This window comes from Gorilla gorilla, chromosome 10 (assembly GCF_029281585.2).
Source record: "Gorilla gorilla gorilla isolate KB3781 chromosome 10, NHGRI_mGorGor1-v2.1_pri, whole genome shotgun sequence".
NCBI lineage: Eukaryota > Metazoa > Chordata > Mammalia > Primates > Hominidae > Gorilla > Gorilla gorilla.
In genome coordinates, this window is record NC_073234.2 from 74,301,013 (window position 1) to 74,313,137 (window position 12,125).

General features: G+C 39.2%; 1 protein-coding gene across 3 annotated transcripts in view; it reads left to right on the forward strand.

Moving 5' to 3' along the window:
* The window catches only part of TM7SF3 (transmembrane 7 superfamily member 3), a 42,745-nt gene extending 32,011 nt beyond the window's left edge, over positions 1 to 10,734 (forward strand). For 2 of the 3 annotated variants that reach the window (XM_004052895.5, XM_019038770.4), the window contains 5 exons: positions 1,663 to 1,743; positions 2,394 to 2,546; positions 5,950 to 6,047; positions 6,653 to 6,815; positions 8,080 to 10,734. In XM_004052895.5, coding sequence (XP_004052943.3) covers positions 1,663 to 1,743; positions 2,394 to 2,546; positions 5,950 to 6,047; positions 6,653 to 6,815; positions 8,080 to 8,342 — 758 coding nt within the window. In that variant the 3' untranslated portion in view covers positions 8,343 to 10,734. The remainder of the gene's footprint in view (positions 1 to 1,662; positions 1,744 to 2,393; positions 2,547 to 5,949; positions 6,048 to 6,652; positions 6,816 to 8,079) is intronic. The other variant, XM_019038769.4, reaches the window with a different exon arrangement.
* The last annotated feature ends 1,391 nt before the right edge of the window (positions 10,735 to 12,125 follow it).

A 12,125-nucleotide genomic window follows, 5' to 3' on the forward strand; every position in this document is an offset into this window, starting at 1 on the left:
TGGCTCACACCTGTAATCCCAGCACTTTGGGAGGCTGAGGCAGGCAGATTGCTTGAGCTCAGGAGTTTGAGACCAACCTGGGTAACTCGGTGAGACCCTGTTTCTCCAAAAAATTAGCCAGGCTTGATAGTGTGTGCCTGTAGTCCCAGCTACATGGGGAGGCTGAGGTGGGAGGATTGCTTGAGCCCGGGAAGCAGAGGTTGCAGTGAACCAAGATTGTGCCACTGCACTCCAGCCTGGATGACAGAGTAAGATCCTGTCTCAAGAAAAAAAAAAAAGAAGTTGGTTGTCTTTGTAAAAATATGTGTGGATATTGGTGATGGCGATTGACTTGGTTTCACATGAATCAGGCTATGGGGCTGCAGTGTACAGTGAGTTTGAAATGTCTGCTCAGTCCTGAGAGATTCAGATGCCAAAGGGAACGCCGGCATCAACATCAGTGAAACACACTGAAGAACTGGGGTGTAAATCATGCTCACTGAATTGGTTTGAATTATTTGGGCTGCTTTTTATATAAGTGATGTTTTCAATTACTAAAAAATCCTTATTTAATCAACAAGGTGTATAACTGAGCATCAAGGTAGCTCAAATGTAATCCTGATCTAATAAAGCTCTTTAAACTTATGTTAAATTGTTTGAAATAGCAGCTCCTTTCCTGCTATTATGACACTTTTTTTATTAATTGGGAAGAGAGTATTGTAAAGAATATATAATAACATGTAGAATGATTCTGTAACAAAGAACTTAGTTGCTAAGCTGTGGTCTCAAAGTTATCACTAGCTTTTTTTTTTCTTTTTAAAGAGATGGAGTCTCACTGTGTCTCCTAGGCTGGAGTGCAGTGTAGTGGCTGTTCACAGGTACAATTATAGTGTACTACAGCCTCACATTCCTAGCCTCAAGTGATCCTCCCACCTCAGCCTCCCAAGTAGCTGAGACTACAGGCACAAGCCACCATGCCTCACTCTGGGTTTTTTTGGTATGTTGATATGTATCATTTTATATTTATTGAAATTGAGATACAGTACAAGTATTACCAAGAACAGCTGTGAAGAATTTAAGAAAATAGGTAGAGCTATGGCCTCCATGATCAGGATTAGGCTTATTTGTGGGAACAAAGTTATCTGTATACTTGCATTACCAGGTGTTTTAATGGATGAAGGTAATGATTGATCATTCTAAACAGGGTAGGATGAATTAAAAGAAGATATAAAAATTATATTTTGCTTTGGGACAGTTTGGGTTTCTTTTACCTTTTACGTTTTATTTCTGCTTACAAAACTATTAAAATTTAGTGTGTAATTTCGTATCACATACACATGACAAAGTGCTATTCTTGTTTTAAGCAGAAAACATAAATATATTAAAATGAGCTATGAAATGAACAAATAACAATTTAACAATGGAAACTGACCTATATACAAGAAAGTGTATCCTGTGGTTGGTACTTTAATATTGTATCTGTTTAATAATACTTACTCCCATGGCTGCTGAATTTCTTCTGCCTTTTAGATTTTTTTTTTCTTCTGAATGCTGTAACATGTAAATTCCAGGAGCTTAAGCATGTATTTGTAGATTAAATATTTAAATTGCACTGTAAAAAGGGTGCTTAACCATAGCTTTTGTTGTTTTGCTCCTTTCCTTTCCTGGTGGTTTGCCACTTAGAATTATTCTTCATAGGCTTTATCATCATGGGATTCTTCTTTTATATACTGATTACAAGACTGACACCTATCAAGTATGATGGTAAGTGAAAATTATATAGTTTAACTGGGTATTCAAGAAGGCAGGTGCTGTGTTTTACTTCACCTTTCCTTCTACAGTTTGGCCTATATTGTGTGTGACAGCCTATTACTTATGTAAAATAATGGTCCATCTAGTCTCTGAACACCTTTTCTGAACTACTCATTCAGACCTTCTGGGTTTTTAATCTGTATGGTGAATTCCTTGGTACTTAGGGAAAGGAGGGGCCATATTGATTATAGACCTGTGTTCTGGCTATGTGATATGTTGAAGATATGAGATGTACAACAAGCAAAATGTTGAGGTTTTCTTTACCTGAAAACAGACACCTCCCTACCCCATTATGTTTAACAGAATGCCCATTATGTTTAACAGAATGCTTGTCAACTTTTCCTTCTCAATCCCAATTTATTGACAAGCCAAGCCTGTCACTGGTCCTGTGAGGTTTAGCTCCCTAGCTAATTTCCTTGTCTCAGCCCAGACCCCTCCCTAGAGAGGGTTGCTCTATGCTGGCTTCATGGCACCACTGAAGAGCCCTCAGTGCCTGACCTACAGAAAGCTGAAGCTGGCGCTGGTAACGGTATTGTATGTCTAAGGCACACGGTTGGAAGTACTGCCGGTTATCCAGCAGTTCATCCTCTCTCTTTGTACAGTGAATCTGATTCTGACAGCTGTCGCTGGAAGCGTCGGTGGAATGTTCTTGGTAGCTGTGTGGTGGCGATTTGGAATCCTCTCGATCTGCATGCTCTGTGTTGGACTAGTGCTGGGGTTCCTCATCTCGTCAGTGACTTTCTTTACTCCACTGGGTAGGCGATATGTAACGGATGTTTTGTGTGTTCGAGTGACTGTTTGAATACTGCCTAATTGGATTTGCATCCTGGAGTGGTGTTGCATGTCAGTGCTTCTCCTGTGGAGTTCTGGAAATCTGCATTGATGGTGTGACACTTTCAGACAGCACCAGGACTAGTAAAAGTCCCTCCTTCCTCAAAGGCACAGTAGATGAAATATAGAATGTCTTTAGAGGTAGCTTTGTATCTATTTGTTGTGATAAGGGGTATGTGTTTATTAGAAATAATGGAGGTAAAGGAAATAAGGAGGTAAAGGCTCTGATGGCAGCTGAGTTGGGGAACCTGGTACTTTGTTTCTGGTCTTCTGTTGTACCCTCAACCTCCACTCCCATCCGCTGCCAAACCCCAGGTGTCCCTGAGGTACTTAATCACCCTGGGGCAGTAGCACAGGGATGGTTCTGGGGTTTTTTGGTGTTTTTAAAAAGTAATTCAATTGCTATCAGTTTTTAAAATCTGGTTAACTTATAAGTTAACTTTCGTTGCCGTTGTTTAATAACTTACATTTCCTGATTATTGTCAAAAACAAACAAACAAAAACAGCATCTGTACTCAAAAGTATTCTATTTGGCTGTTTCCTTTCTGTGACAATGTTCTTAAAATACTAGAATAAAGTTGATGGGACTGTTAGATATAAAAATAGCCATTTCATGAGGCTGTCAACTCTATAGAGAATGCAGGATATAATAGAGTACAAGTCATGTGTCCCTTGTCTCTCTGAAGACTTTTTTTTTCTAAGACTACTGGATAGTCTGATGAAAAGCAGTGTTGTGTAGGCTTGGCAAAATGACAGATTTACATGGGGATGTTTTTGAAATACAGATTCAAGGCTCTACCCTACATGTGCTAAATAAAATAGTTCCTAATGGCTGAGCATGGTGGCTCATGCCTATAATCCCAGCACTTTGGGAGACCAAGTGGGAGGATTGCCTGAGGTCAAGTTTGAGACCAGCCTGGGCAACATAGTGATTCCCCATCTCTACTGAAAAAAAAAAAAAATTAGCCAGGTGTCGTAGTGCATGCCTGTGGTCTCAGCTACTCTGGGAGGCTGAGGCTAGAGGATTGCTTGAACCCGGGAGGTTGAGGCTGCAGTGAGCTATGATGGTGCCATTGCACTCCAGCCTGGGCGACTGAACAAGACCCTGTCTCAAAAACAAAACAGAAAGACCACAAAAACCAACTACTACTTAATGGGCTTCCCCTCTTTTGTTAATGCTTGGAGGATGGAGGGATGATAGGTTATAATTTCTAGTAATTCAATGTACTTTTCATGAGTAGAATGAGCATAAATTATAAAGTCAGGAAAAAACCTTCTATATGCATTCTGGCTCTGTCACTAGTTCCCTTTCTAGCTTATAACCTTGGACAATGTATTGAAACTTTGTTCCATCATCTGTGAAACTATCTCATAGGATAGATGTGAGGAATGAGAAAACAGAAATAAAGAGGTCTCTTAATTTTCATCTTTATAAAGTAGTCTAGAGCAGTTGTCTCTAAACTTTTTGACATGCTATTCCTATTGGTAAAAATAATTTTAGCATATACCCTTTATATATGTTTATTTATGAACTATCTCATAGCTCAAGGACCGTTAGAGTGATCATCTCCTCAATGCTAGTGGGTGCAAACCCATATTTTTATTTTTTAGAGACAGGGTCTCCTTCTGTCACCCATGCTGGACTGCAGTGACACTATCATAGCTCACTGCAACCTCAAACTCCAAGGCTCAAGCCATCCTCTTACATCAGCCTCCCAAGTAGCTGGGACTACAGGTGTGTGCTGCCATGCCTGGTAAGTTTTTATTTTTAGTAGAGACAGAGTCTCACTGTTGCCTAGGGTGGTCTTAAACTGGGCTCAGGCAGTCCTCCCACCTCGGCCTCCCAAAGTGTTGGGATTACAGGCTTGAGCCACTGCACCTGGCCTACCTATATATGTATACACACACACACACACACACACATTATTTTTTTCCTGAGACGGAGTCTCACTCTGTCTCCCAGGCTAGAGTGCAGTCGCACAGTCTCGGTTCACTGCAACCTCCACCTCCCGAGTTCAAGTGATTTTCCTGCCTCAGCCTCCTGAGTAGCTGGGATTATAGGCACACACTACCATGCTCAACTCATTTTTATATTTTTAGTAGAGATGGGGTTTCTCCATATTGGCCAGGCTGGTCTCAAACTCCTGACCTCAAGTGATCTGTTCACCTCGGCCTCCCAAAGTGTTGGGATTACAGGCGTGAGCCACCATGCCCGGCCAAGAGGCCTACCCATATTTTTAAGCATTAGCATTTAAAAAATATTTGGCTGACCACTACAATCTGATTAGATTGCTAGTTTTCACCTTATGTGGGAAGCAATGAGCTTATTCTCTGAAAGGGTCCGTTCTTCACATGCATGCATCATAACTATTTTCAATACCTAGATTTCTTGAAAGCTTTTACAAGAAAGCCACATATGTATTTTGTGAAGGTTAATATAGTTAAACTAGAGAATATAATCTGTAAGTTCACCTCAATGGCATATTGCTGTTGGCTTCAGAGAATATGGAGTCTCAAGGTCCAGTCCTGTAGCCTAGGGACTCCCAGTCTTCCACTCTGACCTGGATATGTAGGTCTTGAGGTATAGGGCCATTTACAGATGGACTGAATGGTGGTGCCAGTGTCAGTATTAAACAGCAGTCAGCCTCTTCTTGCTTTTTAAACTTAATTTATAAAGAGGAGTTCTCATATATTTGTTCTGGGTCGGCCTAAGTTGTGCAGTATTTTAGAGTCCAGCAGCAGGAGAAGGGTTTGGGAAGAGCAGATGGTTGGTTCCTCTTTCCTGATACATGAGGAAATCACATGTCACAGTGTGCAGTGGCATGACAGGACATGCTTTGACAGTAAAAATCTGTTAAGTGGATTCACTGTTTACATTGGGTTCATGGCTTAACTTTGAATGCCTTTTACTTGTATTTTTTATTTTGCAGTATGAAATCATGAAGTCAGCAATGTAGAGCTAACAGGTGATTTAGAGCTTAGAGATATAATTCAATGTCATTTTGAGGGTTAGGAAACTGAGGCTCAAGTTCACAGAGCTAGTGAATGGAAGAGCTTGGACTATTCCAGTCTCTTCTAAATGATTTTGTTAATAAGTGCAGAGCGTTGACCTGCTTGATTCCTCCCACCCACCTTCTAGAACACATCCTTCAAAGAAGATTGTATTGACAGTTAAATGAAGAAAATTAGAATTCATTTCTAGTTGCCAACATATTTCCTGGTTGTTACTTTAAGGCTTTGATGTATATCTGTGTTCAGATGTTCCAAGAAACTAACTGTAACTTGGTAAAGCTGTTGTTTACTCTTAGTTTCTTTTTGCTTTTTCAGGAAACCTAAAGATTTTTCATGATGATGGTGTATTCTGGGTCACTTTCTCTTGCATAGCTATCCTCATTCCAGTAGTTTTCATGGGCTGCCTAAGAATAGTAAGTGTTTCACCAAAAGTTAGATTTATTGATTATGTTATCCTGTGTGTTCAGCTGATCACTTATTTCATCATTTTGCATGTTTTATTCACTGGGGAGGGCTGTGTTACCTGTATCAGATGACTGATTCTAAATAGCCTTGTTACTGTGAAAGCAAAGGAAGTTCTATTTATGATTACCACATGGTGTTTGTTTTTTTCTTTTTTTTCCATCAAATGGAGCATCACAGTCAATATGCTTTTAACAGTGGGAGCAGAGAAGGTAGTGCTTACTCTAGTACACCAACCTGATGGGTCATTAGTTTCAACTGGCTTCAGAAGAGTGATTCTTCCTCTAATTAGATTTTATTGTTGAAGTTCCTTCATATGGAAGATATTTTCCATAGTATTTGGATAATCTGAACTGTGTTTTAAGAACTCATATGGATGTTGAAGGTTGTTTTCAGTTTATCTTTCCAGGGAACTTCTGTTCAGCTCTGAGTGGGTCTGGTCCTTTTTCATGCCTGAGGGAGCAGATGTGATTGCCTGTGATTGAAGCCAGTGGAGAGTTATAAACTATTTTTGTTCTACCATGGATGATGCCTAAACTCTTCCACTCTTCCACAGCTGAACATACTGACTTGTGGAGTCATTGGCTCCTATTCGGTGGTTTTAGCCATTGACAGTTACTGGTCCACAAGCCTTTCCTACATCACTTTGAATGTACTCAAGAGAGCGCTCAACAAGGATTTCCGCAGAGCTTTCACAAATGTGCCTTTTCAAACTAATGGTAAGACTCTTAAATCCAAAAACCAGTGTGACAGCACAGTAGGAGTCTTGACCCACCTATGCTAACCAGAGCACTTGGAAACTAAATTTAAAGTCAACTGGGACAAAAGGAGGGAACACAGCATACAATGCTGTGAGAACCCTCTGTTATGATAACTCAGGATCATGGGAGTAAAGCATTTAAAATTTTAAGATGAAGATAAAAATCTACTAAATGAATTTCATTAAGAAATTTCCAAGATTATTTAGGTTTACCTGGTCATTCTCAGAGGGGAGAAAAATACTGACAGTAAAGACGTTTGACACTTATGGGTGGGGATGGAATAAGGGATGAGAATGACAACCTGATTTAATGTTAAGTTATTCCCTTGTTTCCCTCCTTTAATGAAGCATGCAGTTTTCTAGTTGAAAGAGTTTTTAATTAGTAAGCATATAGTTTCCCTCACTTGTAAGATTCTATCCATTACAGATTTTCTAATAATTTTTTGAAGAAAAAAATGACTACCACATGAATTGTTCAGATTGTAAGATATGTTGACTTCAGAAATGTTGAAATGTGGAGAGTGAAAAAGCATGTCCTAGAATTGAAGATATATTGCATAAGCACAATTGTGATTGTTGTGATTTTATTTTAGGGCAAATCTTTCCCTTTGCTATCCAGAGCTCTCCCTTTGGATAAGAGGTTGATGGTAGAGACCTTGAAATCCTTGAAAACCTTAAAACTCTTGCAAGTTTTAAGTACCAGACAGTGTTTTGCCAAGCTAGAAGCTTTACTAGAAGCTGAGTACGATTGGTTGAATATTTTCATGCATTCCTATACCTACACTGTGAGTGCAGTAGGGCCCCATGTAGAGTGGAATGGGAAAGAACTGAGCGTGGTAGAATCTGATGTTCCATGATGTACGTATGTGAAATGTAACTAGATCACTGCCTTTCTCCCTGAACCCCCTCTGAAAAAACACACAAACAACTGTGGGTACTTGTTACATAATGTTGGAAGGCCAAGGATCCAAACAACTGATTTTTTTACAACCTGTCTGGACTTTCATATGCCTGTAATAGAAAATTCCTAGTTTCAAAAATAAGACTGTGGCTTCCCTACTGATTCCTTGGTTTGTAACTGAGGAACTACATATGTGTTTGGACTAACTCACCAGAAAGTCTATTAGAAAGGAATATACAGATTTAGTCCATGAAGGGTTGTATTATTATGTTAGATTTTAAAATACTAGAGTTCAAACTGTACTTTTTCTACTGTTTTTTAGACTTTATTATCCTGGCAGTATGGGGCATGCTGGCTGTAAGTGGAATTACGTTACAGATTCGAAGAGAGAGAGGACGACCGTTCTTCCCTCCCCACCCATACAAGTTATGGAAGCAAGAGAGAGAGCGCCGAGTGACAAACATTCTGGACCCTAGCTACCACATTCCTCCATTGAGAGAGAGGCTCTATGGCCGATTAACCCAGATCAAAGGGCTCTTCCAGAAGGAGCAGCCAGCTGGAGAGAGAACGCCTTTGCTTCTGTAGATGCCCAGGGGCTTGGGCAGTGTGCCTCAGCTTTGGAGTTCATGCCTGGAGTGGTTCAACAGTCTCTGGTGCAAGTCTAATAAGAGATCAGGCATATATATCTGTTCTTTGCATAATATTATGGTGCCCTTATTGATATATGGTAAGGGTGTACTAGGGGATTAGGATGATTCTAAGAGAATGAGAAAGATGACCAAAAGGTTGGTGGTAGGGAGGCTTTTTATTATTTCCAAATACTTGAGAAATTACCTTTTGGTTTACAAATCTATGATCAACTTATTCCATTAAATAGATACATTAAAAAAATTAAAAACTGATTCTTCTGCAGAGCCCTGGTGTTTCTTTTTATAACCCCTTGAAACAAGTCTCTCACCTGAGCCTGTCTAAACTTTCGGAGGGAGTTTATTATTGAGTCTTTATCTGTGACAGTATTTGGAGATTTAGGGATTTGATACTTAGGCCTTTGAATTTTAGAATACAAAAAGAGAAGCAAGCCAGACATGGTGGCTCACACCTGTAATCCCAATACTGGGAAGCCAAGGTGGAAGTATCGCTTGAGCCCAGGAGTTTGAGACCAACATGGGCAACATGACAAGACCCCATCTCTACAAAAAAATTAAAAAATTAGCCAGGCATGGTGGCAAATGCCTACTCCCAGCTCCCAAGGAGACTGAGATGGGAGGATCCCTGGAGCCCTGAAGATTGAGGCTACAGTGAGCCTTGATTGTGTCACTGCACTCCAGCTTGGGTGACAGAGACCCTGTCTCAAAAAGAGAAATTAAAAAAAAAACAAAACTTATTTTCTTACTAAAAGCAGTCTGATTACTTAGTTGCATGCCCTTCTTAGTATCATACATTATCCAAAAGTTACCCTTTTTGTTTTTTTTCAGTATTTTAAAAAATTTTTAAGTTGTGATAAAATACACATGAAATTTACCTTCTTATTCATGTTTAAGTGTACAATTCAGTAGGTTCCCTTTGTTTTTGCCTTTTATTGCTTAAAATGGTAATTGAAATAGCTAAATTATTATTTGAAAATAGGCCAATTTATATAGATAATAGAATTTTATAAGGGTGATTTATTTATATTCCAAATAATGGCCCCCTTTTTTTTTTCAAGGCCTTTTCAAATAGTGTCAACAGGTGATCTTTAATTTAACTGCATTAGATGACATATGGATTATGTTTGTTTTTAGGAAATAACCCCCACCTTAATCTATATTGCCGACCAGGTGTGGTGGCTCACATCTGTAATCCCAGCATTTTGGGAGGTCGAGGCGGGTGGATCACCTGGGGTCAGGAGTTCGAGACCAGCCTGGCCAACATAGTGGTCTCTACTATAGTATAGTAGAATATATACTACTACACCCTGTCTCTACTAAAAATACAAAAATTAGCTGGGTATTGTGGCAGGTGCCTGTAATCCCAGCTACTCGGGAGGCTGAGGCAGGAGAATCGCTTGAACCCAGGAGGCAGAGGTTGCAGTGAGCCAAGGTCACGCCACTGCACTCCACCCTGGGCAACAGAGCGAGACTCCGTCTCAAAAAAAAAAAAGTCTATATTGCTGTTAATAAGAAAACCTTTGTACTTCATAGTTCTTTCTGCTCAATTAGCTGTTAGCATTAGTGTAAAATATAGTTTTTAATAATTTCTTTTCTGTACAAAGCCTTTGTACAGAAAGGCTTCATCCTTAAAGTGATGAGAATGGAGTCAAAAAGGATTCAGGTGTTTAGAGGAGCTGCTTTTCATTAGGACCTTGGGGAGTCCCCTCAGTTTTGACACCCTTGTTTCACCACAAGAAAGCACCCGACACCCTGGGTTGCATACTTACTACTCAGGGGCTTTCCCCCCAGCTTTCAGAGCACTGAATTATTGTAAGCTGGTGACTCTGCAGGCCTGAGTGGTATTAGGGTTGTGGAATGTTGTTGCATACACGTTTATGAGTTAACCACTATTTAAATGATGCTGCTTTTTAAAGTTTTTTCAAAGTACAATAGATTTTTGAAGTTTCAGGTAACTGGAGAAATCTTTAACTTTTGCTTTAAGTGTTTGGGGCAGGATAAAACAACATAGAAAATATAAAACAATTTTTGCTTTGAAAAATTCAGTGCAGGTGACCATTTACTGCTTATTCTGTAATCCTTACTGTCTACAATTAACTTCAGTAACACTGAAACTTGATGAAAAGTTTTAAAAAATTATTTACTGTAGGGACAAAGTTATATGGAATGTTTGTTATTTTCTAAACCATCTGAATGCACTGCCAGTGAAGACTGTAAAGACAGAACACACTATTTTGGAGGGAGGATACTAATTGTTTAAAATTTTTCATCATTTGTGAATGATAAAAAGTTTGTATAGATTTTATAATAAATCCCTATTTTGAAAAAAATGCTAAAAAGCCTCATTAAATATTTTCATAAAATTTTTCAGATTATATTTGTACCACAGCAACAAGACATGACGAATTTCATAGCTATAAAAGTTATTTAATATGGGCAAACAATATAGTTCTTCATTTTTAAAAAATCACAAAGATAATAACAGGAAATGAAATCTGGGGCAATGTGTTAAAAGACTAATTTGGTGTTATTAGCACTTCAGGTGTGTCAGACTAAAGAAAAGTAGTAGTTAACAGGAAACTCTGTTGAACTGTTCTTTAAACTGTTTTCAGAAAGTTCTGATTAATCTGTTATAGGTTAGCTACCAGGTTGCCAAACCATACTAGGTATATTGTACCACAAGCCAGTTGAGTTTTCTATAGCAGGTGAAATAGAAAACTGATTCCAACAAAGAAATTGCTAGAATATTAAACCTTCAAAGGACTTCAGAGGTCATGTTCACTGACCTCTTTAATATCTGAGGAAATTCTTAAGTTAATGATATGAAGTCAGAGAGTTATCAACTAACAGTGCTCAGACCAAAACTGGGATGCCTGACTCCTTATCCAAATGTGCTTTACACTCATCATGATGCAGATGTAAAACCAGGTATTTTCTATTTTCTTCTGCTAACAAATTGATAGGATGTTTCTAATATAAGTATTGCTACGATTGTTCTTTTTGAAAATTATCAATTTTACACTGTGAAAGCATGTTTTTCCAAGTTAATTATCTGAAGTAATGGACCATTTATTTCAAATGATTGGTACATAATATTTAACATTTCCAATATCCATATCTCCACAATAGAAACTTGGTCCGAAGTTCACTCCTAGGTGATGTACTTAATACCTGTTAGTAACATCCATTCAAACCCAGAGTTCTTGGTTCTAATTTCCTGAGAACAGGGCCTTGCTCTAGGGCACAGCCCCATTGCATCCCAGCCCTTGTTGGGAGGGCAGCTACCTATGGTTTGCTGATAGACTAAACTGTGCCCCCCAGACAAATTTATATGTTGAAGCCCTAACACCCAGTACCTCAGAATGTGACCTTATTTGGAGACGGGGCCTTTAAAGAGGTTTCAAATTAAATTGAGACTATCAGGGTGGGTCCTAATCCAGTCTGACTAGTGTCTTTGTAAGAAGGGGAGATTAGGACACAGAAACACCAGGTGCATGTGCTCACAGGGGAAAGACCGTGTGAAGAGCAGTAAGAGGGGAGCCATCTGCAAGCAGAGGAAACCATCCCTGCTGCACCTTGATCATGGACTTCAGCCTCCAGAACTGTGAGAAACTATTTCTGTTGTTTAAGCCATTCAGTCAGTGGTATTTTGTTATGTCAAAAGAATACACATTACCCTGACTGTTGATTGAAATGCCTCTTGGCAATTTGGCCATTGTAT